At 39.6% G+C, this 25494-nt stretch overlaps 4 protein-coding genes across 4 annotated transcripts; 3 read left to right on the forward strand and 1 right to left on the reverse strand.

The window, feature by feature from the left end:
- Window positions 1-122: 122 nt before the first annotated feature.
- Window positions 123-2918, forward strand: LOC112555818 (RNA-binding motif protein, X-linked 2-like). Its single transcript, XM_025224344.1, has 5 exons — window positions 123-203; window positions 552-710; window positions 988-1117; window positions 1425-1602; window positions 2128-2918. The coding sequence occupies exons 1-5, from the start codon at window positions 190-192 to the stop codon at window positions 2649-2651; spliced, it is 1005 nt and encodes a 334-aa protein (XP_025080129.1). The 5' UTR covers window positions 123-189; the 3' UTR covers window positions 2652-2918.
- A 1317-nt stretch (window positions 2919-4235) lies between these two features.
- Window positions 4236-12248, reverse strand: LOC112555683 (integral membrane protein GPR180-like). The gene is made up of 9 exons (XM_025224160.1): window positions 11756-12248; window positions 11267-11404; window positions 10776-10997; window positions 9614-9794; window positions 9290-9339; window positions 7822-7982; window positions 7191-7382; window positions 6182-6259; window positions 4236-5883 (listed from the first exon to the last, which is right to left on the reverse strand). Exons 1-9 carry the CDS (start codon window positions 11931-11933, stop codon window positions 5728-5730), a joined length of 1356 nt encoding a protein of 451 aa, XP_025079945.1. The 5' UTR covers window positions 11934-12248; the 3' UTR covers window positions 4236-5727.
- Window positions 12249-15195: 2947 nt separating this feature from the next.
- Window positions 15196-16365, forward strand: LOC112554824 (zinc finger protein 133-like). The gene is made up of 2 exons (XM_025222877.1): window positions 15196-15532; window positions 15662-16365. The coding sequence occupies exons 1-2, from the start codon at window positions 15196-15198 to the stop codon at window positions 16363-16365; spliced, it is 1041 nt and encodes a 346-aa protein (XP_025078662.1).
- Window positions 16366-19123: 2758 nt separating this feature from the next.
- Window positions 19124-24770, forward strand: LOC112555802. The gene is made up of 5 exons (XM_025224323.1): window positions 19124-19666; window positions 21238-21333; window positions 21565-21739; window positions 21874-22125; window positions 23073-24770. Exons 2-5 carry the CDS (start codon window positions 21303-21305, stop codon window positions 23305-23307), a joined length of 693 nt encoding a protein of 230 aa, XP_025080108.1. The 5' UTR covers window positions 19124-19666; window positions 21238-21302; the 3' UTR covers window positions 23308-24770.
- The last annotated feature ends 724 nt before the right edge of the window (window positions 24771-25494 follow it).

Raw genomic sequence — 25494 nt, forward strand, 5'->3', positions numbered from 1 at the left:
ATAATGTAGTAAATACACATATATTGTAAGCTAAATTATTAACTACAATATGTTGTGTATTTCATTGCAATATTTAATATCTTTATTTTAGTGAAAACTCTATTTTGCAACATTAAAGATCCATTTCCGACAGTTGTTTGGACTGCATTGTGAGCGAGCGTACCGCTACAGAGCTGACTTCTTTTTATAATGAATCCTTTGACGTAAGCTTCTATTTCTATTTTATTATTGACGTTAATGATATTTTTCGTTTACTCTTGTGTTTTCACATAAAATATTGTTACTAAAGACATGCTGAATAGTTTGAGCATCAAATGGTGCATAGCGCATTGTCGTTATAGACCTGTAAGAGAGAAAGACGTGGAAGTCAATATGATTGCGAATTTTCTTTTAAGTAGTGTATCCAAATAGTGCTAAGCAAGGCTAATCAACTAGCTGGCATTATTAGCAAGACATAATTACTTGGTTAGAAAGACGTTTTTAAAATTGTACAAAGCACTTGTGCTTAGTGCATGGTCATAAAGTTAGATCATAGGCTGTTTCTGTTTCAGGAATGTGAAAAATATTCAGAAACTGAACCAGCGTGAATTGGAATTGGGCAACTTAGGCAAAAAGTCTTGGCATGATGACTATAAGAATAGTGCCTGGATTTTCATTGGTGGTCTTCCATACACCCTGACAGAGGGCGACATTATTTGTGTTTTTTCACAGTAAGTAGTGACATTCCTATTGCCATAGATTCTCCATAGTAGGTATGCTTTTAGATTCTTTACCATGAATTTATGGTCATGTGGGGAAATTTACAAACACACATTGCTTCATTTATGGCCTTGGGCTTAAAAATACTGATGGCAACTCTGGTCAATGAAAAATAATGTTGTGATTCGGGGGGCTATGGACAACAAATTCAAAATGCTTTAGAATATTGGCATTAGACTCTCATGCTGTATTAAAAAAAATAATGATGGCATGTTCAATTATGTGTAGGTATGGCGAAGTGGTAAACATCAACCTCGTTCGAGATAAGGCCACAGGAAAGTCAAAAGGCTATGCCTTTCTTTGTTATGAAGATCAACGTAGCACAGTTCTTGCTGTGGACAATCTTAATTCGATTAAGGTGAGTTTTTGAAGGTGAATTTCATCACAACATTGTTCCTGCATTTGTTAACTTGCAATAATTATTAATAGATGCTTTTTCTTACAGCTCAGTATGTAGGTGGTGCAGTACCTCTTGTCTTAGCAAAATATTGTTTGGGTGTCTTTTTCATTTGTATGACAGTAGTAGGCTTTGTTTCCTATCACCCACATTTTTTAAATGTGTATAAAATTTGAATGAGTTGTGTGTCTCCTGTCAACATCAGATGAGATAAAAATAAAGGTAATGTGATAAAAGTTTTAATTGCAATTTTTTAATCAATTATTAGTTGCTTGGGCGGACAATCCGTGTGGACCATGTGGCTGACTACAAGCAACCCAAGGAGCATGGAGATGAAGACGAGGTCACAAAAGCACTGAGAGTGGAAGGTTGTGCGCCACACTTGCCACAAGCTCTGACTAATGAATTGCAAGAGGAAACTTTACCCAAGCCTTCTGATAGCAATGGTTTGTGAGATTGGGGTGAGGGTGGGGCCTACTAGCCTGCATTAATTAAAAGCTTAAGAATCTATCACTCTCTGGTCAGTTCAGGGTAAGAACTCTTAATATAATAATATAGAAATATGCTTTCACTTACAAATTACAAGCTAGACTTCGTATGAAATCCATTGCATTTAGGAATCACATGACTGGAAACATGTAGAAGGTATAGACATATCATCATCAGGCTATCAAGCACAGGCTTGAAACACAAACATGTGAGTTGTTACAGTGGTCTTTGTATCAATATTTTATGCAAACAACAAAAATGACAACCAATTCTGGGGGAGTAGGGTGGAGAGTAGTTAAGCAGTTCTTAACCTTGAGCGCCAAAATGTATAGATAATGCTTACTTGTGTATGTGTAAAGGTTAACTCAGAGCTGAGAGGTATTAAAGCAGTACTCTTATTCTTGGTATTGTACATACACTTCTGCATGTGTTTTGATAATACGACAATCATTATAGCTAATTTTTTTTGTTTGTTTGTGTAGATAAATTGAAAAAGAAGAAAAAGAAAGACAAGAAAAAGAAGAGGAAAAAGGCGAAAGTAGAGCCTTCTGGTTCAGACAGTAGTACGAGCAGCAGCAATGATGAAGGGGTCAGGAAAAAGCTCAAGACAGCAACAAACTGGGCACCAGCAGTGCAGGTGAAAACAGAAAAGCACGATAGTGGTTACAACAATGCATATTATGGCCACAGAAAAGTCACTGATGAGGATGGCAGGAAACATGACCATTCAAGGGAAAAAAGAGACAAGAGGAGATCTAGTCCTTCCAGAGAAGGTAGCTGCAGTAGATCCCCCGATAGAGGAGCTAAGCACAACAGAGACCTAACCATAGATCCTGGCCATCAAAGAGATGGAAAAAGAGACCATTACAGATCATCAGATAAAGACCAGCATAGAGACAGAGAGAGTTATAATAGCAGGTGGGAACATTCTTCAAAACATAGTTTTCGCAGAGATGAACAATCACAAAGGGGCAGATCCGACTACAACAGACGTGACAAAAGATAGCTTTGAGCTGAAAGGTTTTAAGGCATTTTTTAAAATTCTGATGGAGCCTGCTGGTGTATGCATATAGCTCACCAGCATATGTCTGTAAAGAACACTTTTGAGAAAAATATGACTGAGCACTTACTCCCAGATAATGTGGTTGATCTTTAGTGTCATGGGAGGGAGAAAATGTGTGTGTGTGTGTGCATATATTGAATGAAAGTGACATTCTGCATGCTTTGTCAGTGGATTCAGCATAGCTGAATAGTAAATGAAAGGATTTACTCATATGGCATTTGCTTTATCTGTTTGAGAAGAAAGCACAAAAGAAGTGACAAAGTATGTGAGCAGCAGTGCAACAATGTTCTTTGTTCAGTGCAGAGGGACACTCTTGAGAGAGAGCACTCTTCATGTGTGGAATTAGAAAAAAAGCAGTGAGCCCCTGTTGTTTTTACTTCGTGATTACATAAAATACCATTTTTAATGGTAAAATTTCTTTCTTCGACTACTGAATGTAGAAAACATATTTTCTACTTTTAGCAAAGTTTCTTTAGAGTTTAGACTACCAACAGTGCACTGGTTAAGTGACCACCGCTACCGTTAATGACCTGAAAGGATGGTCAAGGCGGGGCTCATAAACCTGAACGGTGACTCGGGACACGCTGTTCCTGAAAACACAGCAGTTGGATATAGTGTAGGGAGCAACAACTCCCCCTCAGACTCCGAGAGAGACGTTAAGTTGTAAGAAACAAACTTGTGTTAAGTTGGTGGGAGTAGAGCTTCCCAAAGGACTGTGTATTTATGTTTTTGCTTTAACTCTGAGTGCTTATTTTTTCTTTCATAGTAATGGAGCCTTGTGCACCAAGTCGATGAAACATTTCTTTATTTCATGGCTATTCATATTCTTCATGTTTATGCTTTGTGGCATTCACATATGGGGAAAGTTTCCCATTTGTTAAGGCTGGAAATTAGTACACAAGACTGATCATATGTTGTTGCTCTCAGCAGTCTCCTACCTCACAATGTTCATGCTATGGAAATAATAAAGTACAATTCAATCATTCATTCCTTGGCTGGTACTGGATGTTGGAGGGTACACATGGACAGACACTGCAGTTGACAAGTCTTGCCACTCGTGCAATAGTGAGCAGGCCGTGCTCAGGACAACCAGTCCAATTTTAAAAGTTTGTAAACCAGTTCTTCCTCTGGTCACCATGGTGTCAACCCCCTCCAAAGTACTTTGAAGAACAGTCTTTGACAAAGTGTTGCGTTGGGTCACATGACCAAACCAGACCATTTGACTGATGTTAAGTATGGGTTCTTAGTGTCCTACAAGTGTGATGACCACACTTGTATAGTCATTCATTTCCTGCCAGGATTTTCCTCCATGTCAGCAAGCAGGGTCTGTGTTTTACATCCATAAGCAGGATCTGTACTTCAAGGTGCTAACCCTGTAGTGCAATAGCACAATATTGATTCAGTGTACCCATGGGGGGGACTAGTAAAGAAGTAATCACTACACTTCCCCATCTCTCCTCTCCCCTTTGTGCCCTTCACCACACACACATGCCTCATTGCTCTCAAATTAAAATAGTACTTCAAATATCATATTTAGGTTATTTCTCTGCTCCATACCATTTTTCACACAAATCAAACAATAGCAGTAAATGTTACTCTATTCTTAGTTTCAAGTACCTTAAGCAATTTAAAAACAGTTTTCAACTATGTTTCTTCTTGGAATCTCAAGATTAATAAGGAAAACTATGCAAATCTAGCGTAATAACTGAAACTTCAAACAAAATTACTTGTGTAAATGAGCACTTAGTTTGCTGTGAGTAGAATGACATAATAGAGATTAACATTGTCTCAAAGAGTTCACAACCTTGAGCTGTGGGTGTATCAGTCCCCTGCCTCTCCCAACACAGAATTTTATGAGAAGGGGGCAGGAATGATCTAGATGATATGCTGTATCAGTGATGATTACAAAGCATCTAGAAGTCTGAAAATGAGATCGTAATGCACTTAAAACCTGCATACTTGGAGTGTGTCGATATGGTGAGTAAGAGTCACCGGTTATTGTCTATACAAAAATAGTACACTATTCAGTATTAGAGTCAAAATATGATCTCAAAACAACGCAGGAACACAAAATGGTATCATTTGCCAACATACAACCTGAAGCACAGTTAATACCAGACAACCATCAAAAGAAAAAAATACGAGCTATTCCCTTACAGCTCAGAAAACAAATGCAGAAATAGTGAAAGCTAGATGTAATCATTATTGCAAAGAGGCATGGCATGAATTTTTGTTAAAAACTCACACTTTCACTAGATTAATATTGAAGTTATAAAAAAAAATTTTTTTCATTACTGAATTCCACATTCATAAATATGAAAATGACAACAAAGGGTTGCTGACTTAGAATGTGCAATATAATTATCAACAGCACACACTTGCTTCTGGGAGATGGAGGTCATTTTACATACAACAGGATAAATATACCTCCTAGTCACACCAACATCCTAACACACTTCACATCATAATCACCAAAACACTCTTCTTGGATGCCAGCAAATATTATCTTTTTACTGACCAAGTACAGGAAGGCATCTGTTGCTTTGATTTGTATATGGCTATGACTTCAAAATACATGGAGACAAAAATGCCCCAATAACGCAAGCAGATCATACATAGGAAATGAAGACATCCAGACTGCTATTTGAGTCATTTACTACATTCTATCACTGGCTCAGGACTTGCAAGACGATGCCAAAATGCTGACAGCACCTAATGTCTTTACAGACAAAAATAACATTCCTAGTGCTAGAAAGGCGTCTTTGCCTCACCACATCTGCAAGACCAGGATGCATTACTTAGGCCTGAGACGAGTATTACTTGGGCCTTGAAGTCTATGTAAAAGGTTAATGGCGAGTGTTACTCAAACTTACCGGTGCATATGGGGTCAAGTCACATTACCATGACTTAGGGTTAACAGTTTTCGCACAATTTTTTAAGCCAGCATGATGCTCAGTGTTAATGCCAAGCGAGTTAATACAAAACTTCAATATGAATCCAACACATGATGAAGTCTTTGTCAGGAGTATATTTTCAGGCTGAAACTTCGGTCAAACCGCAGGGGTAGTGTGCTTGAGAGGGCAGATACTTCCCAGTATAGACTCCGAGACAAGAACAAACGATAAAGAAAAATACCTGCCACTGACTGACATACTGAGACACCCATAGTGATGAGCTGCAACAAACAACAGACATGAATAAAAGATCATATCAGCAACTTTAACATATAATTTTTTGTATGAGCATATGCATGCTGAACATGTAAGTGCGGTCAATTTACTATCTCTCATTCTCTCTACTGCTTTAAATTCCAATCTAAATTGTATAATGCTTGAGCACATTCTTGTTGACACTGTATTGTGTCATTTAGCTTTTTCCTACTTCTGTCATAGGCTTATCAAGACTTCTCCATCTGTGTCTTTGCATAAGGCATCTGTACTTATAAAATATTTTACAGGGAAGTATCAACATACCTTATACTGCAAATATTCAGAAAATATCCTTGAGATGAGAACAATCACCGGATAACAGAGGAACCATAACATGCAAGACTGAAAGAAAAAACAACAAAAAAAAAAAATGTTTTTGATTAGAGAAAACTGATTTTGGTACTGCAACGCACCTAAATGAAATAATTATTTTCCATTTTGTATTATTATTAATATACCAGCATTATGGTTGCTAATTAATCTTGCCCTGATGCTGGTACGAAGGTCAATTGCTAAATTACTGGTCGATTTGACCATTTAATGATTTGATCACTCACAAATCAATTCAACCATTACATTTCGTCGATTTGTCCCAGGACCCCGAGTCAATTTGATCACCAAGTTTTTAAGTTATTATACACCATAATAACATTTGTTTATTGCTGTATGTAACCAAAACAAAACTATATTTTTCAATTCATACTAGTCATGTGATATAAGTAGGCCAGCTGCCATTGTTATTAAACAAAAAATGGATGCTATTTAAAGTAATATAATGAATGGATATCTCTGGACAAATATACTCCTTGCTTACTTTGATTTATGCAACAGCAAAGCAGTCGGAATGGCACAGCCATACAGCTCATTAAAGTGTACAGGTCAACCAGTGATGATAAAGGGGAGTACATGAGAATTCACTAATTTTATGGCTGAATTATTGCATAAATCATGATATTGTCAAATCAACGTGGAGCTGTGGCTGAATCAAGTAGTGTCATGGTTGAATTGACTGGCCTCTGATAACAACTCTCTCCTGTGGCTCAAATTACAAAACCCATTGCATTTCTATTATTCTTATCACAAAAATGTTTTATTTTAACATATGATGTGTCTGTAAGCATACATATGTTTATATATTACTGATTTTTATATGTATATAAGAATTATACATATATAAACAAACATAATGGGTTTATATAAAAAAAGGTTTTTGCTTACTATTGATTGCATTTCACTTTTTAATACAACAAAAAATCTATATTGGTTTTATCACCTTTGTAAATGAAGCATAAAATTCCCTTTTGAGTGCACTACGTTCAGCACGAATAGTTGTGTAGAGATTCCAAGCCAGCAGTGCAGCCAGCAAAATTCGGAGAATTATTAGTCCCACTCCCAACATACTCCGATGTGCATAGTACATTCGACTTTCTTGTCCTTCATACTGCTCCCAAAAAAACAGCAAACCCTTCAACAAAAGAAAAAAAAAAAAAAACTTGAACTCAAGTTATTCTGATAGTGAGGTCCTGACTTGTTAAATATTGAATAAATATATGCTACAAAATACAGAAGTGCTGTCATAAAATGCAGCTCAGTATTTGACCAAAAACTAAAAGTAGTTGCAAATAATGCAGTGTTAAAAATAACAAATAATTTTGGGGAATAATAGTGGTGAATGGTAAAAAAACATGGTATACTTAATTTGAATACAGAATGATTTTTAATCATCATACATACTCCAGTATCTTTAAAAAGAAAGGAATAAAAAAGATAAAGATATTACTTAATATCATGTTGCTGGAAGCAAATGTAAAAGAGAGAGAGGGAAAGACAAAATAACTCCAGAGATAAGCTGTATAAAAGTCCATTTGGTTTTTACACCAGGAGAAATATTTCCAGCACATCACCTGCAGAAATCCAAGAACTCCCACAAGATGTGCAGCTGGTTTCTGTGCCAGGGATCGAAAGTGAGAGTAGCGACACACAGAATGCGCTGAAGCCAGTGTCCACCCCAGCGAGAGACTCAGCAACATCATAAGCATAGTGAATTGTGAAAGCACATCAAACACTGTAACAGACATGCTCACATTATGAACATAGTGAATTGTGACAGCACATCAAACATGCTCACATCATCAACATGCCGACATTCAAAACCAAACATTCTACATACAAATTTATCAAGAAACACCATTCTCTACCAAACTATAGTTATACAGAAGTGTAAAATGTGCACCAGAAACCAAAGACAATGCAGATATTTTCAAAGCTTAAAAGATTACACGATACTGAAAAATAATTTTATCATTTGTTCAAACAATCAGTATGTGGCATAAGCATTCTACTTGACTTGCAATCTGGTAAGTGTCAGACTACATTCTAAGCCTAGTAACAGCAAGAAATTTCATACAAAATATACCCCATGTAAAAAAAAAATATCTAAAATAAATCCACAAACAGTTTTGCTTCACACTGAAATCAATTTTTTTTACATTTATAATTATAGTTTTGTTTCTTCTTGGCTTCATTCACTAGTGTGACGAATACTTTCTTGTCTTACATGCCTCAAAGACTAAGGAAACGAACTTCAATTTTGGGAAGAGCAGGCCTAGGCAGTCATCAGTATTATCCATGATGATGCCATCGAGGTAGTCGACTCTTACAAATATCAAGGTACTATCTTTGATAACAAGTTTAAATGGGACATTAACACTGACATGATCCTCTATAAGAGCCAACGTCTGTACCTCCTACGGAAATTCAGATCTCCTCTGTTAGTTCTGTCATCCTCACTTGGTTTTATCAGTCCTTCATATATAATTCGATATATAAATTCCTTTTTTTTTTCTTTTATGAAACATAAAAGTCATCACCAAAGACACTACAATTTATCTCCTTCATATGTAATGACATTTTAATTCAAGCCTGCATTACTGTTAGTCAATAATAGCAATTACTGTTTTTTGTTAAAGCCTCGAACATGCTAAGATGACCAAAAAAAAAGTGACACAAAATATACACTGTAAGTGTTCATAGGTAAGGTAAAGTAAACTTGCCCCTTGACCTTTTCAGGTCATTGGGGAGAGGTGTTGGAGACTTCACTTTTCTCTGGGCCAGTTTTACATAGGGCAGTGCCTATCTCCTCGCTCTCTCTACCTTACCTTCTCTAATCCTCTACAGAGTCAGGTACCCATTTCTACCAACTGGATTGACTGAGGGAAGTCTGCTGTGCTATTCAGGTATCTAAACCAGTGCATCTCTCAGTTTGGACGCCAGTGCTCCAACCTCTCAGCTATCTGTTTTCCAATGTTCATAAAGTGTAGCACTAAAACAGTAACTGTCTACAAAATAGAACAATGATTTATGCATACTAACTCTCTGAAGTGACTTCTAGTGCAGGTAATCCTATGCCATCTTTAGAGTATCTGAAAGAGACAAAAACAAAATATTGTCATACAAAAAGCTTTCTCTACGCAGCTTCTGAAGAAGAATGACCTTCAAACTGTACAATTAGCATATTTAATAAAGATTGTAAGCAAACATTTACACATTTCTGGAAAAAATCTATCAACTTCTCCAATTAACATAAATAAAGTTTAATTCACAATGACTGTCTTTTAGGTATCTCTCTCAGTTTCTCAGTAATGTTACTGCTGGTTACAAAACTACACACATGCTTATAAGTATTCATACAGTCACCTGCTCAGATCAACAACATTGAAGAAAGCTCCCACAGCCTGCAGACACACGGAGACTGTAAGGAGCTGGATCACCAGCTGCATAGGCCCTCCTTTGGATAAAGTCTGGTGCAGACGTGGAGCAAATGCACAGGCCACCACAAAGTATGCCACAGTTAACAGCTGGTAAAATCTCAGGAGACCTGTTAACAACAGCTGTTGTGAAATTTCACATTTCTGGTCCTTTGTCATATGTGCATTCGTCAATGAGTTTCATGTCCAAGTCTATTTTATGCATCAAGGAGCTATTTTGGCAGCATTCTGAACAGACTACAGTATACTGCTAGCTGGATAGTTAAACAGCAATATAAAAAAAATATTTTATAAGCAGCTATAACTACTATGCATCGGCCATGCAATGAGAGGTAAACTGTGCAACCACCTCAGCATTCACCACACAATTATTAATTTACGAATCTATCTCAGTAATTTTCACAGTCCTCTCTAGCGTCCATACCATGTCATTGCCTTTTCTCTACTGTCTGCACTTCATACAATTTTGTATAGAGAAGAAAAATAGCATGATTCAGTATTTTTCAAAAAGTTTACATATCTTGCATTAACTGAAAAATGCATGCACACAAGGCTAAAGCTCTCTGGACCAGAACTGAACGGACAGTAAAGGTATCCTGTTTCTTCAAAAACAACTCTGAGAAAGTAAGTAACATGCAAATGAAAGCTTTGTACAGCAGTTAATCATTTGCATAAATGCTGGGAGAGAAAACCTGAGACTTTTAACTCATCTGCTAGCATTATTAATTTATGTATTGCCATTATGGTCAGGAAAATAGAAAGAAAAATCCTTTCATCATTTGCTTTAGCAGCATTCTACACATCAACTGGGTACTTCACCAGAGAATTACAATATTTTCCAGAAGAAGTAAATCTCCAGAAAAAATTTATTTATTCATTCACTTGACCAGTACTAGTTGACAAGAGAGGTTGGGGATAAAACGGACTACTAGATGCAGTAGATTACAAGGCTAGCCAGAGAGGCCTTTCTTTAGTAGTGGAAGACACAGACTGAATCAGACCCTTTCTCGAATTTACAATTTAAATGACTCATTAAATAAATGTAAGGGGAAAAAAAGAGTTCTCCAGCAGACTGCTGAAAACTTTAATACCTGTCTCTTCATCCCCAAAGTGTTCCAGTGGGTTGCCCAGGGCATCTGGATTAAGCAGCAGTATTTCATACTGTAGGTAGTCTCGTGGTGGTGGCAGAATAGCAGAAATCCCACCTGCATCCTCATCCTGGCATGTATGCTCATCAACATAGATCAGGTGCCAGATGCGAGGGTATGATGAATGAGGCACTTTATTTTCACTCTGTTTTGTTTTCAGAAGGTCTAGTGAGGCACAAAAAAAAGTATCTCTTTAATTTTGTATTGTTTTCCATTTCTTTCAGAAGCAGCTCTCTAAGTAGAACTTAAAAAAAGGATAATCAGAAATGAGCATGCAATAAACAGAACATCTATCATCTGTAGTTGCATGGTGTTGACCAGTCAGATCTAAAGCTAGCACATCTTTTAAAAGCCAATATTAGCAATGGCCAACTATTCATGAAATAAAAGAATATTATTAAAATGTAAAAATAGAGAAGTGTGTATCTACTCACAGACCATCCTAGCTTTGCCAATTCGGCGAATGCAGTCATCATCATCAACAGCATCATGCCAGTCTTCTCTGTGATACAGCAGCAGACGCCCATGTGCAAGTGATGTGGCATTGAGTGTTATATTTATGACTGCCTCACCTAAAATGATTGATGAATGAAACATGATTCGACAAGTGTTCCATGTTCCTCATTAGCATTTCTTGTATTATAACCATGCAGATATTGAATGTATGAGAGCTAATTATAAACAGAAGAAACATATAATCTGGTACATAGTGCAGGAATATGTTTTGTGTTTAAGCCTCGTTAAATATAGGGATCACAATAAGACAGTCAAACGATCGGATTTTTTTTCAAAAGTGATAAACTCAAGCAGATTGATATTAATGCATATAATAACAACAGAATGCAAAGTGCTGCCTTGGGGGAAAAAATCAATGCTTATGATGTATATGAACAAAATGTATTTGCTATTATATTTGTACATACCATGGAAGGTAAATGAAGAAAGGTACTGTCCCCTTTCCCTTCGGGCAGCATCTGAACTTAAAACTCCTTTTAGTGTCCTAGCCGTTGTAAAACTCAAGTGACTGATAGCAATAAGGCACGCAAACAACACGAACACATGCCTCTGGCGTTCTGTGCCATTGCTACAAAAAGTCACCATTTACAAATTGTTATGTGAAACTGTTTTGTTCAAAGCACTTAATGAATTTAGAAGGAAGAATTATGTCCACTACAATTAGCACAAATATGTGTTCTTCAGTTCATTACTTAACTACGATCAGAGAGGGAATAACCAGGCATAATTTTATTTATTTTCAGTTCTACATCTTACTAGCCTTTGAACAAAACTACTGTCATATTGTCAGTGATCGACAGCAACAAAGTGGAAATCTATCACGTTTCGAAGTTCTATTTCACGTTCACAGCGATGCGCAACAAGTAAAAGCGTCGACGGTACCCAGCGTGATGCTACGTGTACACGTCGTAAAACCAAGCTTTGGTTAAATTGGGATTTTAAGAGTTCTTTAAATGTTTTATTCTTATATCATGGCACTTATATTAAAAGTTAAGTTTCTGTCTTCTAAATATTTATTTAAATAAATGTCAGAAGGTATACTTTCTTCTACCATCGTATGGTCGTGTTATACGACTGCTTTTTGATTATTTCAAAGTGATGTCCCTTGAATTCTCGCTTCTGTGGAAATGTGAACTATTTCAATACTAGAAACGCCAGATTTAGTCGGAACTGTTTTATTGGAAATGTTTATGTGAGGTACAATACAATTTCGAAATAAAATATAACATGACTGAAGACGTGAACATTGCCAACGCTGGTGAACTTTATCAGCACAATGATTCTGTGACAAGTTTGGAACTCCATTTTCCAGTGGAGTTTGTAAAGGAGTGGATGAAGTTATCTGAACAAGATGGAAGGGAAATATTGTTAGCTGCTTTCAAAATAAATCTCTATGCAATGCTTTTCATACATTCCCCGAATCATCTGCTGCGTTAAAGGCGCCAATGTGCCAAAAAGAGCAGAGTTCTTTGTTACATCCGTCTGACTCGTCAGATGTTTTAAACTCTGTAACTAAGCTGAATCTGGAGAAATCACAAGAGAGAGAAGAGAGTTGCAGAAAGACTGACAGTTGTGGAATTGTAGAGGAATGAGACAGTTTCATGTCATTCAGCAATGACGAATTCTAGCGAATTGTTGCCACGCACTTCAAAACTTATAGCTGCGAGCATCGAGACAGGTTTTCGTGTAATTCAGAATGAGGATGGAACTGATGGCAAGAGCTCCGTTTATCTGTTGCTGCGCATTACAAGTGTCGGTCTTAAAGTTAGAAGTGGGAATCTTTGTGTTTTTTTGGTGGATGTCCAGAAGTTGTCCAATGAGAATTCGACTGCAGTCTCTGTATTTGCCCTCATGAAAGCAGCATGATAGCAACAGAGCATCCTTTTACTCACACGGCATGTAATACGATCAGACCTAAAAGTATGGGCAATCAGGAGAAAGAACAAGGTAAATGTTATGGTCAAGCAAATATAGCAATTTGGGTAAATCAAGTCATTTTTCTTCATCTCTCTCCCTCTCTGCCCCTCTACCATCCTTCCTCCCACTCCCCAAACAAAATGAGTAAAAATGTTACTGAATGAATTCTCTGATGCATACTATTACTTGCAAACAACTGAAAATTAATCAACAACACCAATAATGTTAAAGTCATTCACTTTGCATGGTTTATAGTTTTATAAAAGGTTTTAATTTCCGTGTATTTTATTACATTGATATAATTTTTAAATGTTCCCACCAGTCCCAGTGGATGTTATTTTGCTGATATAGTTTTGTTGTCTTCAGGTGTCAATGTTTGAAAGAATGTATATTGCAAACAGAAGGGGGTTCTTTTCTCAGATTTTCAAAATTATGAAATAAGCCTAATTATTTCGAAGAAGGGAAATGCACTCCATGCTGTCTGTATTTGCTTTATCTATGTTGATTTAGAGGTGAGAAAGTTTGCATTCTGGTCAGTTTTCAAAATAATTCTTTTTCAACATTAAAATTTATCAACTCATCATTCATTAATTTGGGAAGTCACATTTTTTATTACATGAATAGGTATGTAACTTTTGCTCCACCTCAGCAAGCTTGTTGGAAGATGTTTACATTGTGTTTATCATTGTCATGTCAATATCCAGCATTTATATACTGAGCAGAATGTTTCCTTGCAATGTTTCAGGTAATATGATTCAGGAAGTATTAATGGAACCAGCTATGTCATGTGAAGATCAAAACGGAATACTGTGGATAATTTTGTGTCTGGTATGCAGAAAAGGAAGAGAGGGAGGCCTAGAAAAATTGTTGTGGAACAATCCTTGAATAACGGCCAGAGCAGCTCAAGTACAACGGTCTCTGTGGAGAAAGGTTTTGTTGCTTTTTAGTGTGCTTCATCACTCATGCCAAGCATTCAGGTAGTGAGCACATCTCATGCAATAATGTGGAGTCTAATGACTACAGTATAGTATATCATAATATGGTATCAAGAAGTATCGTAGTCATCATAATACAGTGTAATTAAACATTTTCATTTGTTGTCACAAACAACAGTTTAAAGTGCAGACTAATAAACATAAACAGGAAAGATTTAAAGTTGATCCGACACACATATAAAAAAAAACAAACCAAGAGACAATGGCGTGCACCATTAAGCAAATAACAAAAAAGATTGCATCAAAATTTATTCAACTGTATGCATTTAAATAATTCTTTAAAATGTATCACTTTATAATATTGTTAATTTATGGTTTTAACTGTAGGCTTGGTTTTAAAGTAGCATTAATTAAAGTACATATAGGTAAGGAAAAAGACTTGAAAAAGTCGTATATTTTTTTATATGCATCTGTCTTACTTTCTGTATTAGCTTTTATCGTGTAAAGAGCATTGAGCCTTCTGCTACATAGAGAAATGCACGAAATAAGTTCACTTTATTATTAATGCTGACATTTTTGGGGGCTTGGCCGAATCTTTATTTTGTAGGGGTTGATTTCTAGATTTCTGCCTGTGAAGACGACAGTCTTAATTCTGTAACTACAGACTTCATTTTGAACTTTAATATTATTTTAAGTGTTTTAATATTTCAGAAAAAGACGTAGCACCTGCAGAAAGAATCCAAGTACAAAATGGAGAAGGACAAAGTCGCTATAGCCTGAGGGGAAAAAAACTGCCAGCCTACATCTTTGGATCTGGGGAGACCGACGAAGAAGATGAAGACTACATTTTAAAACGGGTCAACAGGGTTTATTATCAACTGTGAACAGCCGCAGAAAAAGCTGGTGACTTGGAGCATGGGCGCGATTTAGTCACCATTCAAGACGATGATGACCATGATTACACCACCTCATCACTCAAGCGAAGGGTGAACAAGATGGCTGACCCAGATTCGGCCACCAAAGCCTCTCGGTCTCAAACCTCAGGGAGGAAGAGGATGAAGGTGGATATGAACGGACTGCCCAGGTTCGCCAGAAGAGCTCGCAACAACCAGAAGCTGGTGGCGTGCAAGTACTGCCATCGAAAGTTTTGCGACTATTCGGGCGTGGCCATGCATGCCAAACGGTTCCACCAACAGGAGCCTGACTTCAGCAGCTACCTGCGCGAGGTGAAGAAGCTGGAAGTGCTGCACTGTGCAGTGTGCGGCCTGCAGTGCGAGAACCGCTTCCGTCTGCCAACAGCACGAGGACGAGAAGCACTTCAAGCTGGCCAAGGTACAGTGCCGGCACTGCAGTAAGCCTTTCAATAACCTGCTGCGCCTGCGCGCCACATCCGCGCGGTGCACCAGGTGCAGGGCAAGGCACATGCCTGCCCTCACTGCACGGCCACCTTCAAGTGGGCAGCAACCTTGAAATCGCACGTGGAAGAGATCCACGCGGGGATCAAAGCCGTCGCTTGCGGCGTTTGCCAGAAAAAGTTCTACCGCCAGTCGCAGCTCAACCGCCACATTAAGATCCACGGGGTGGAGGAGGACAAGCTGGCCTGTGACCTCTGTCCCCGGAAGTTCTGGTACGCCACCAACCTCAAGCGGCACGTGAAAATTGTGCACGAACCGCGGGTACAGCGTTGCCACTGCTCGTACTGCGGGAAAGGTTTCTCGCGTAAGGAGAGCCTGACAGGCCACGTAGAGAAAGTACACTTTGCCCTGTTCTCCTTCCGTTGCCAGCAGTGCAACGCCGGGTTCGCTCGTTCGTTCGCGCTGGAAAAGCACATGGCCACAGTGCATGACCTTCCCGGGTTCAAGGCCCCACAGGGACGACCACCGCGCTTCAAGTACAACCGTACGGACGAGGACGTGCAGTGCTGCAGTGCCTGCGGGGAAAAGTTCTTCTACAAAGCCCAGCTGGTGCAGCACGTCCACTCCACGCACATCGCCGCCTTCCCTTACCACTGCGACACCTGCCAACAAGGCTTCCTGGAAGAACAGTTTCTCCAGGTCCACCGCCTCAAAGCCCACGGTGTTCCCATCAAACAGCAGGAGGACGAAGTGGAAGGGGCTGCCAGTGTCGAAAGTCTTTCACCCTCATGCTCTGATGTCAGCTGCTGACCTATCCGGGGTAAACCCCAACCACCTGCGAACAAATACGCAGGAGGTAGCAATGCAGTTACAGATGTCAGTCGGAGGGACCGTATGCAGAGGGGTTCCATCTTGGAGCATCGCTGGCATCCCTCGGAGTCGGCTCTTACGTCATTGAGGTGGAAGAGGGCGAGCATACGGTCAAGTATGTCATAGAGCATTCGGAAGATACCGGCTCACCAGACGTGGAAGACATAGCTAGCTTACTGCTGGTCGCTGGGCGGTGAAACCTTACGTCCAGGCTCGATTTCTCAGGAGATTGTTCTGGAACCTGGAAAGTCGCCTGCTACTCTACTTCCGACCAACGACGCTTTACGACAAAGCGCAATCATCGGAAAAGACCTTGCAACCGAAGGCGTGACCTGGACTGACGAACCTGGGGTCGAGGGTGGAAATCGCCCCATGGAATCGAGGCTGGAGGCCGAGGTGACTTTAGCTGCGAGGATGGGGATCAAGTCAGCATTCCCTTAGCAAAGGCGGAGAAAGAACGTATTATTGTGGTAGACGACATGGATATTGCAAAAACCCATATTTAAATGACTCAGCTTCTAAATCTTGTGACTCCTTTGTGGCTTTGTACACCGGAGCAGAAGGCCACTACTATGAAACCTGCTCGGAGCTGTGGTTAGAATACTCACTTTGCCCCTCCAGCGGCTGAAAATAAGTAATAAACTTAATTTATGGTGGAAGGCAGTTCGGAATAAGTTGGACTCCTAGATTCCTCATAAATGCCTTAGACATGTTTGACCACTTATTACTGCCTGTAAAGTGTCTAAACTATGGAACTGTTAATTTCTTTATTCTCAGGGAACCTTGAGCGTGCGCTTTCAAATGGTGGGACATTGTTACAATTTGAATACTAAGACTCAAGGATGATAAATCCTTCATGCCCACTACATAAGATTTTTAAATTATTGTCCATATTCTTCCGTTTGACAGGTCTATTTTTGTTTATTTGTTAAGTTTTTATGTTTCCTTATAGTTGTCTAAGGATTTCAGTATTTGATTTGTTAACCCCCGGAACATGGCGGCCAACCTTTTGGAAGAAAGAGATCAGTGACAAAGAACGCCGTTTTGAATGCTTTTGTATGTAGATGTTTGTTGTTTGATCAGAAGAGAGAGAGAGAAAATGAAAATGAAAATAAAGTAATATCATTCTATGTACGACTTTAATTATTCAAACATTGTAACATCCATTCCATGTGTGTTTGCGAACTCAAAACAAGATATTTATATATTTGTCGGATATTTATCATGTAGAACCTTGAAATCCTTGGAGAACCTCATTAAAAATTAAATTGTCACGATGAGGTCGATGAGACAAACCATCTAAATGCATTAGAGACAAAAATATATTAGTATTAAACGAATTGGGAACCTACTGAGGACATTTAAATTGGTTTTCGTTGGCGAGCAGAGCGGTGTGTGAGTCTTAAAATAGTTGCAGTCTTTGGCACTTCATGTCACTTTATGTTATTATTTCAATCTTTAATCACATCATCGGTGTTCTTTAAGCTATTTCATGTTTATAAGTTGTAATTGAGAAATACGATTCCACTGTTTCTACACGCGAAAGAAAACATTGGGACATGTATTTACATATCAGAAATCATTTGAACAGCGGTGGTCAGATAGAGGATGAATAGTATCTGGTATTACAATCGGCAATCACCTCCAAGTCACATGACATTATGACTTGCAGATTTGAATACACCTTTAGGTCAGAACAGGTGTGACTAAAAGGCATTTTCCCCCTATTTCTTTTTCTATCAACCTTATGCTTCTTTACTTGAATAATAAGTAATTATTAAAATAATAAAAGTAACAACAAAAATAGAATTTCTAGAACGCTTTTCTCCGAGTGGAGGCGATAAGCGCAAACAAACAAACCGCGTGGAGGCGAGCTCATTGCACTGCACACGAAAGACAAAATCAACAATAACAAGAAAACAAGCGCAGCAAACAGATGGCAACACGAAGTGAGTTCCAAGAGAAAAAGGCAGAGAAGAAGAAAGAGCATCTTCCGTCTGATGCAAGCCACAGAAAGGAGGATAGCACTAGCAGACCCAGAGACCGACCAGTGGCAAGGCGTCAGTAGCTGAGACAGGTAGGCTGGGGAGGGCCAGGAAGACAGTGTTTTCACAGAGTAATAATAATAATTTTAAAAAAATCTGCGATTTATCTAGCATGAATCCTGTTCATATAGAAGCATGCGCTCAGCATTCGACACTCAAAATGTAGGTCTCACGATGGAACGGACATGTGAATGTAGATCACCCTGTGGTCACCACAGCGGATGACCATCTCTCATCAACTTCTTCCGGTTTCTTCGTCTTCCCGGAAGCTGCCCGCATAGTCGATGAAGCAACACTTGCGGATCGCTAGTTAACATCGTTTATGGAAGGTAGCAGAGCAACTTTTGATGGCATTGTTCGTAATTCTAACTTTCATATGTATGTCTTAATGAATGCACAATACAAGTTGTATTATCGTTGCTGTTTGCTCCCACTTTTAACGGGCAATAGCCCTTTAATCAAATATACTTCAAACTTCTTTCTGCTTCATTGATTGTGTCGCGCCCGCACAATGATAGCAACTCAGTGTTGACACTTTCGTTCTCTCCTTACACTTGGCTACGTTTGAGGAGGAAGATGGCCAGACGGACGAAACTGCAGCAAATAGCAGGTGTAATGAAGGATATCGCCTCAACATCTTCATTCCACCCACCACCTACCCCACTTCCTCCTTGTTCGACTATCCATCCTACCTCTCTCCCGAGTTCCCCGCCCTTCACGCACGTACTCTCGAGCGGGTGGATGCGAATGGAAGGGAGTAAAATCGATGGAGGGCGCCATACGGAGGTTTCTTCCACAGCGTGCAGACATCGACAGACCGACAAATCCGCTGCTGCGCGTGCGTACGCATGCGCATTGGTGAACCCGTCACTTCCTGCGATACGCTTCTGCGTAACCGTTAAGACGTCGGGCTTTCGAAATTCATCCTGATGCGAGCTGGACCTTCAGTTGCTATGGTTGCCTAGGAAGAGAGACAAGTCCGTGTGTTGTGTGTAGCTCGTAGTCAGGTTCGTGTCGTCCTAGCATCCGAGCTTTAACCGAGTCTCGTCGTGAAGCCACGCACGTCGGGGAATACCTGTCGCCGGTCTTCAACGATCGGCAGCTGCTGAGAGCGAGGGCTTTGATCGGAAAGCGGACTGATGAACATCAGGCTGAAACGAAAATGGAGATGTACAGATAAGTACACCGAACGTGATGTAAGCTAAATGTCTAATTTTTTTTTTACATTTTGGTTATTGTTTGTTGGTATTGTTAACCTTTGGTTATTTGTTGTTATTGTTTTAACTTTTGTTATTTTTATAGGTTTCTTTGCGCTGTTTATTTTCATTTTATTTTCTTTTTTCTATTATTAAACGAATTCATTATACATGTATATATAATATATTAGACACAGATCATACTACAGTCTCTGGTAATCGGACGCGCGCACACGCACATTCATATCACAGATACGTACTGTGCTGCATAAACGGGGAAAGTGATTTAAATATACACCGGAAGTGATTTAAATAAAGGCTAAAGATCTTCCGCGTTTGACTGATTGTACCCTACATCCAGTAAACTCTGTAGTTGTAGCTCAGCTGTTGATCCCCAAAACTTTACAGCTAGAGAGATATTGGGGCCTGGAGCTAGCTGCACAGCATGTTCCTAAAACTAAAACTCTTCTAAAGCAAACTTAGACATTTTTTTACAAAATGTGTTCCTTTGTCTGAGGTTAACAAGTGCATACGGAAATTGTGCTGATGGGAACGAAAGTCTGGCTTAAGCAGTTTTACTTCATTTAAAACAAAAAAGTTATAAAATTGTGTTGTATACTGTATTTCTATAAAACTGATTATCTCAATATATTTAAAGACTAAAACTGTTTAAAATTACATATGTGTTTTGCGGCTGGCCCCAGATTCCTTGTATTTATTTTTGGATTGCAGAAAGTGTTGAAGTAGTTGGTGATGGACTGAAGGTTCTATGCCTGAGGTGTCTGTTGAGGTTGCAATTCGATCTTTAGGCTTTTGCTCATGGCGTGTCAGCTTTTGGAAGGTTTCTGTGTGAAATAAACATATCATATTACATATACTGCTATCTTTTGCTACTTGGCTGGACTGGTGTGCCTTGCGCAGAAGTCCAGCTATACCCATGGTTACCTATAGCAGTCGGTAGCTATGCAAAGTGATGTCGAGTCGAGAGGTCAGCAGGTTAAACAAGAAGGTGCGTCCTCACGACACTCATCGTCATGAGAACACTGACGGGTCCTTGCGATGAGCTGTTCATGGCCTGGCTCTCTCTTATAGGGCAATGATTCATCCACACAGTCACAAACCCGGCGCGGCCGACGACAGAAATCGATAAACCGCACTGTCACGTGGTAGATGACGGTAACAACCTCTATTATTATTGAATGGAGCATAAAGCTGATGTGGCGATACTTTCCAAACAGAATCGATAGTTTAGAATGTATTGTAAGCTTTTATGTTTCTTCCAATACAGTTCTTCCCAGACTATTCTGAGTCTTATACTTTTGCACAGAATAGTGTGCGCATCTGTGCACAAAGACAGGGCAAGTGGGGTGGGAGTAGTGAGGTGGCGAGTGTAAACTTTAATGCTGGGAGAAGAGGACGTTGTTTATTCATCTGTTTGTGGTTATTGCTGGTGGAGCGAGAGAAGGAAGTTAGGGGGAGAGGGTTGCAGTACGCAGAGATCTTTGTGGAGGGCGCTGCCAGCAGCTGGTGATCGGGGAGGAACTACACGATGTTCACTCTTTCGTCTGCAGACGGCAGGTGTTCGCTGCTCACGTATCTACGCCTAACCTTTGACCTCCACCTGGCCTGAGGAATCATGCTGCTCGTGTACTTCACGTTGTTGACTGGTACGAACTGTGTGTGTGGATGAGTGTGTGTGTATATAAATAATATGAGAGAGAGAGAGTGAGAGCTCATATATTTTCCATCCGTTACATAAATCCTTAATCTATGCTAAGTAAAGTCAATAATTTTTTTCAACGATACTAGCAAACACTGTATTATCATCATCGTCGTCGTTGTCGTGATCACCAACATGAACATGAGACATACTTAACCTTGTATGTGTATGCAAATAGTCGCAAGGCTGGGGAATGCGCAGTCGCAGTGCCTGACTGTCATGCACGCGTCCGACCTGCGCCAGTGCTTCCGGATGAGAGACATCAAGTATGTAGTCGTGCACCAGCAGGACGACGTCATCGACACTAGCCTCAGCATCGAGGGCTTTCTCTACGACCCGGCACTGACATGCGCGTGAGACTCAGTCTTGTTCTTTCTTTTTTTCCTGTCTGTTGGTCTGTTTGTGTTTACAGACAATGTATATATGAAGCCGAAGTCGGTAGTCGTAGCCATCGAGGCTTAGTGTATGCTTTTTCGTGTGTTGGCAGATCGCAGCAAAAATTCGCAGAGTTGTTCGACTGCCTGAGTGGGGCGACCACCAAGTGCTTTACTGAAGACCTCCACAAGTTTGTCCCTGACTCCACACTGACGGAGCAAGGTCTCAACTACTTGTGTCAGCACGTTGATGACATAGACAAGGACTGTTACAATCAGACCTACGATGAGGTCTTTGCCTGCGTCCGAGAACTGTCGAGGGAGGTTATAAAAGGGGCCGACGATATCTTCACTAAAGCTTGCACGTAAGTAAACATAAAGATTTTTTTATATGTTGTCATGACTTGCTTTTTTTCATAAAGAAAGATATCAGCGACGACTCATTTCCATTTGCGAGTTTGATGACTAATCGGATCAACTTTAAATCTTTTCCGTTGATGTTTATTAGTCTGTTCATGTTTCTTTTACTTGTAGCCAGCAGCATAGAGAACAGATTATTGTGACATGAGATTCAGATGAGTTGCTTCCCTTCCTCTGCGTCTGCCTTTATGATGATGAAAAATGATAATATATATTATATAAAGTCTTTGTGACAATTTCGCCCTACGTAGCAATGTAGCAATGAAAATAGGTTAAAAGCCAATTTGGTTTAGTTGATTTCTTGGTACACCAACAAAATACCTGGCTAGTAGGGGTAGGTGTTCTTGTGAAAGAAAGCCTTGTGAAAGAAAGAAGACAAAGAAACTACAATAGAAATGAAGGACAAGGCCTGGAGAGGTAAGGATGGAAGAAAGAATGAATAAAAGAAAAGAAGAAACAAAGAACCAGCTACAGTCTTGTTCTTTTGCTTCTAGTGGAAATGATCTTGCTGTCAAAGTGGAGTGGCCGGCAGGGACCACTGCTAGAAATATTTCTGGAGAAGGGCGCGTCCCTGGCGAGGGATGACTCATCGTCTTTTTCTGCATCGCTAATGGTTTTCACTTAGAGACGGGAAAGACACGGCGCCAGCTCGACAAGCATGACAGAGCTGTTTAATATTGAGTGAGGTGCCATGTGCAAGCCCCGCGAGATAGTCTGTACAAGCTCAGCAAATATTGTACAACGATAATCTATACAAGCCATAGTTGTGTGCTTGTACATAGTTCAGAATTTATCATGACAGACCAACGTTCATTCCGAGGTCAAATGAGCAGATTTTGGATTTTGCACATAAATCTCTCTGTCAGTTAACCTTTGACATGTCTGTCGGCAGGACTGTGGACATCACTCACGACTGCATCAAGGCAAAGGTTCTGTGCGGGGCCAGGACACAAGAAATTCTCCTCAAGTTTCAGGACGAACACCGGAAACCGGTCGGCTGTCCTGCGCCTGCGCGACATGGCCGGAAGTTGTACATAACCACAGGGGGCAGCACCACTGCCTGCGTGTCCACTTTTTTGCTCATATTTTTGGGCCTGTTTGCTACCCTGGCAGACGATGAATTATAATGTCTCGCAGTGATAGCTATACCTGTCGTACATTTTGCTAGCGATCTTCACGAGACAGTTATTAATTTCTGTGTCGAGGTTTGGTTAATTCTGCCAAAAACTTAATCGTGTTATTAAGAGCGAGTCGAAGGACAATCTGCAAGTTTTAGCACTCACTTGTAAGCAGAGGTTGTTTTTTTTTTTTTTTTTTTTTTTTGCCATATTCTGCATTAAAAAAAAACAACAACAAAGCTATTCTATTCTAGAGTTGTCCATTTTTTATGAATTGATTGACTCGTTTCATTGACTTATTCGTTCGATTGATCGATTGTTCACTAATTTGATCAGCCTGGTCGAGGTTCGGTGGAATACAGGCATACCTCAGTTTTACGCCTGTTCAGGACAGTGAAACGAACTCACCAGAAGCTCCTGAACTCTTTTCACCAAAGAGTCACTCGAGCGTTGTGAACGAGCTAGCAAACTGAATACTCATCACTCATCAGTGACCCTGTGTATGACCTGCACAGGAAATACTTTGTGCGCCATCTGTCTGCCGCTCGAGTTTCTGTCATTCTCTTTCTTGTCAATTCACGCAATGTTATTGTTGTCTGTCAGAAGTTTACGAATGATTGGGTTTAAATTTTGAGGATAGCAGTAAATCATGTCCATTCACTGTTTTGTATTATTTGAATACAAATCCTGGATTACCAACGATAATTATATGTACATAAAATTGCTGTATGTATACATGTATGCGCGTGTATCATTTTCTGCTTTGAATGTTTACACTTGCAACACTTTGTACGAAAACTAGGAATATTTTTCATCCTCGTTTTCGAGCCTACACTTAAACTGCGGTTTAATGACACCTGCTTACGACTGCTACACAGGTGTGCTTAAACATACATAAAGCTACATATATACCTGTGTTGAAGATGTCCAATCCTCGAATGTATGTCAATGATTTCCGCAAAAGTAAATGAAACTTTGAGTGTGCTTTATTTAGGCAGCTTCTCTGTGTTTGAGCTGTGTATGATGAACATGTGTGTTTGTGTGTTCATGTGCTTGCATGCTTGCTGTGCATGTGTAAATATCCGTATGTTTTTATGATTATGTGTGCCTGTGTGTGTGATCAGCTTGTAGGTTGGTAGCTGGTCACCAGATAGCTCAGTACTGCTGTCACCTCCCTCGCTGATGAAGATCGAGAATTTTATTATTATTTATCTCACTGACACTATTGTGGATGTGTCTCACATGTTCATATCCAATACTCCGCCATTGCAATATGTGTTTATATGCAATATTTTAATTCAATTTAACACTTTATTTTATAATCCCACTAGATTTCTGTTGGGGATGGGGGAAAGGATTGCAACTATGAAAAAAGCTGAGAATTGAGAATACATCTTAACTGAATAATAAGAAATAGTCGAGTTATATGAAATAGGGTTCTAATGTGTGAATAAAGACACTGGCACATTGTACTATGATTTCTGTGTGGATGTACATGGCGTGTGTGTGCGCATGCGCAAACTCTGGACCTTGATGACTACTGGCTAGTTTCAGATTTTACTCGGGTGGGTATTGGGAGGCGACCAAAGAAAAACGGAAAGACGGTTCAGGAAGATTGATTGCCGCTGACACGAATGAAATAAAAAGAAGGATGCTACCGCCAACTCGAGTGGTTAGTCTATGGTGGATGCAGTCATCAGACGAAACAATAGCATCGTCGATACAAAAAGACATTTCCTCCACACTCCGGTTTAAGCTCTGCCTCGGACTACGACGAAGAATTGTTTCGAAACGAACACCACTTGCAAATTACTTACCGAAGATGACCAGACATGCCTTATTTAATCCTGTTTTTAAAAGAAAATTTGTTTCGTGAAACTTGTTTAGGGGGGATGTAAGAACCTGTCTTGCGTTTACTAGACGAAGTTCCTTCCCTTATGTAATTGTGCCAAGTGCAATGTTTATATTACCTTCCGGCCGTCCAACAGACTTGGGGAAGAAATACAAACAAAAGTAAACGTAATCAAAAACCTCTTTTGAACTCTTCATTTTGTTGTTGAGATTTGCACTGGGTTTTTTTTTTTAAACACACAAAAATAAAATAAAAGTTGTTCTGTACTTACTTAACAATTTTTTGAGTTGCCTATGGTGGGATAAGGATGAAAAGACTATTCACCGCCCTACCACCATCCTAGC

This window comes from Pomacea canaliculata, linkage group LG14 (genome assembly GCF_003073045.1).
Source record: "Pomacea canaliculata isolate SZHN2017 linkage group LG14, ASM307304v1, whole genome shotgun sequence".
Lineage (NCBI taxonomy): Eukaryota > Metazoa > Mollusca > Gastropoda > Architaenioglossa > Ampullariidae > Pomacea > Pomacea canaliculata.

Coding starts and splice junctions, on each gene's coding strand:
- LOC112555818 (XM_025224344.1), top strand. Junction 711..987: donor ATTATTTGTGTTTTTTCACA/GTAAGTAGTGAC, acceptor AATTATGTGTAG/GTATGGCGAAGTGGTAAACA. Junction 1,118..1,424: donor ACAATCTTAATTCGATTAAG/GTGAGTTTTTGA, acceptor ATCAATTATTAG/TTGCTTGGGCGGACAATCCG.
- LOC112555683 (XM_025224160.1), bottom strand. CDS start 11,933: ATGGTGACTTTTTGTAGCAATGGCACAGAACGCCAGAGGCATGTGTTC. Junction 7,383..7,821: donor GAGTTCTTGGATTTCTGCAG/GTGATGTGCTGG, acceptor CTTTTGTTGAAG/GGTTTGCTGTTTTTTTGGGA. Junction 5,884..6,181: donor CTGAATATTTGCAGTATAAG/GTATGTTGATAC, acceptor TGTTTGTTGCAG/CTCATCACTATGGGTGTCTC.
- LOC112554824 (XM_025222877.1), top strand. CDS start 15,196: ATGGCTGACCCAGATTCGGCCACCAAAGCCTCTCGGTCTCAAACCTCA. Junction 15,533..15,661: donor AGCACTTCAAGCTGGCCAAG/GTACAGTGCCGG, acceptor TCAAGTGGGCAG/CAACCTTGAAATCGCACGTG.
- LOC112555802 (XM_025224323.1), top strand. CDS start 21,303: ATGCTGCTCGTGTACTTCACGTTGTTGACTG. Junction 21,334..21,564: donor GTACTTCACGTTGTTGACTG/GTACGAACTGTG, acceptor GTATGCAAATAG/TCGCAAGGCTGGGGAATGCG. Junction 21,740..21,873: donor GACCCGGCACTGACATGCGC/GTGAGACTCAGT, acceptor GTGTGTTGGCAG/ATCGCAGCAAAAATTCGCAG.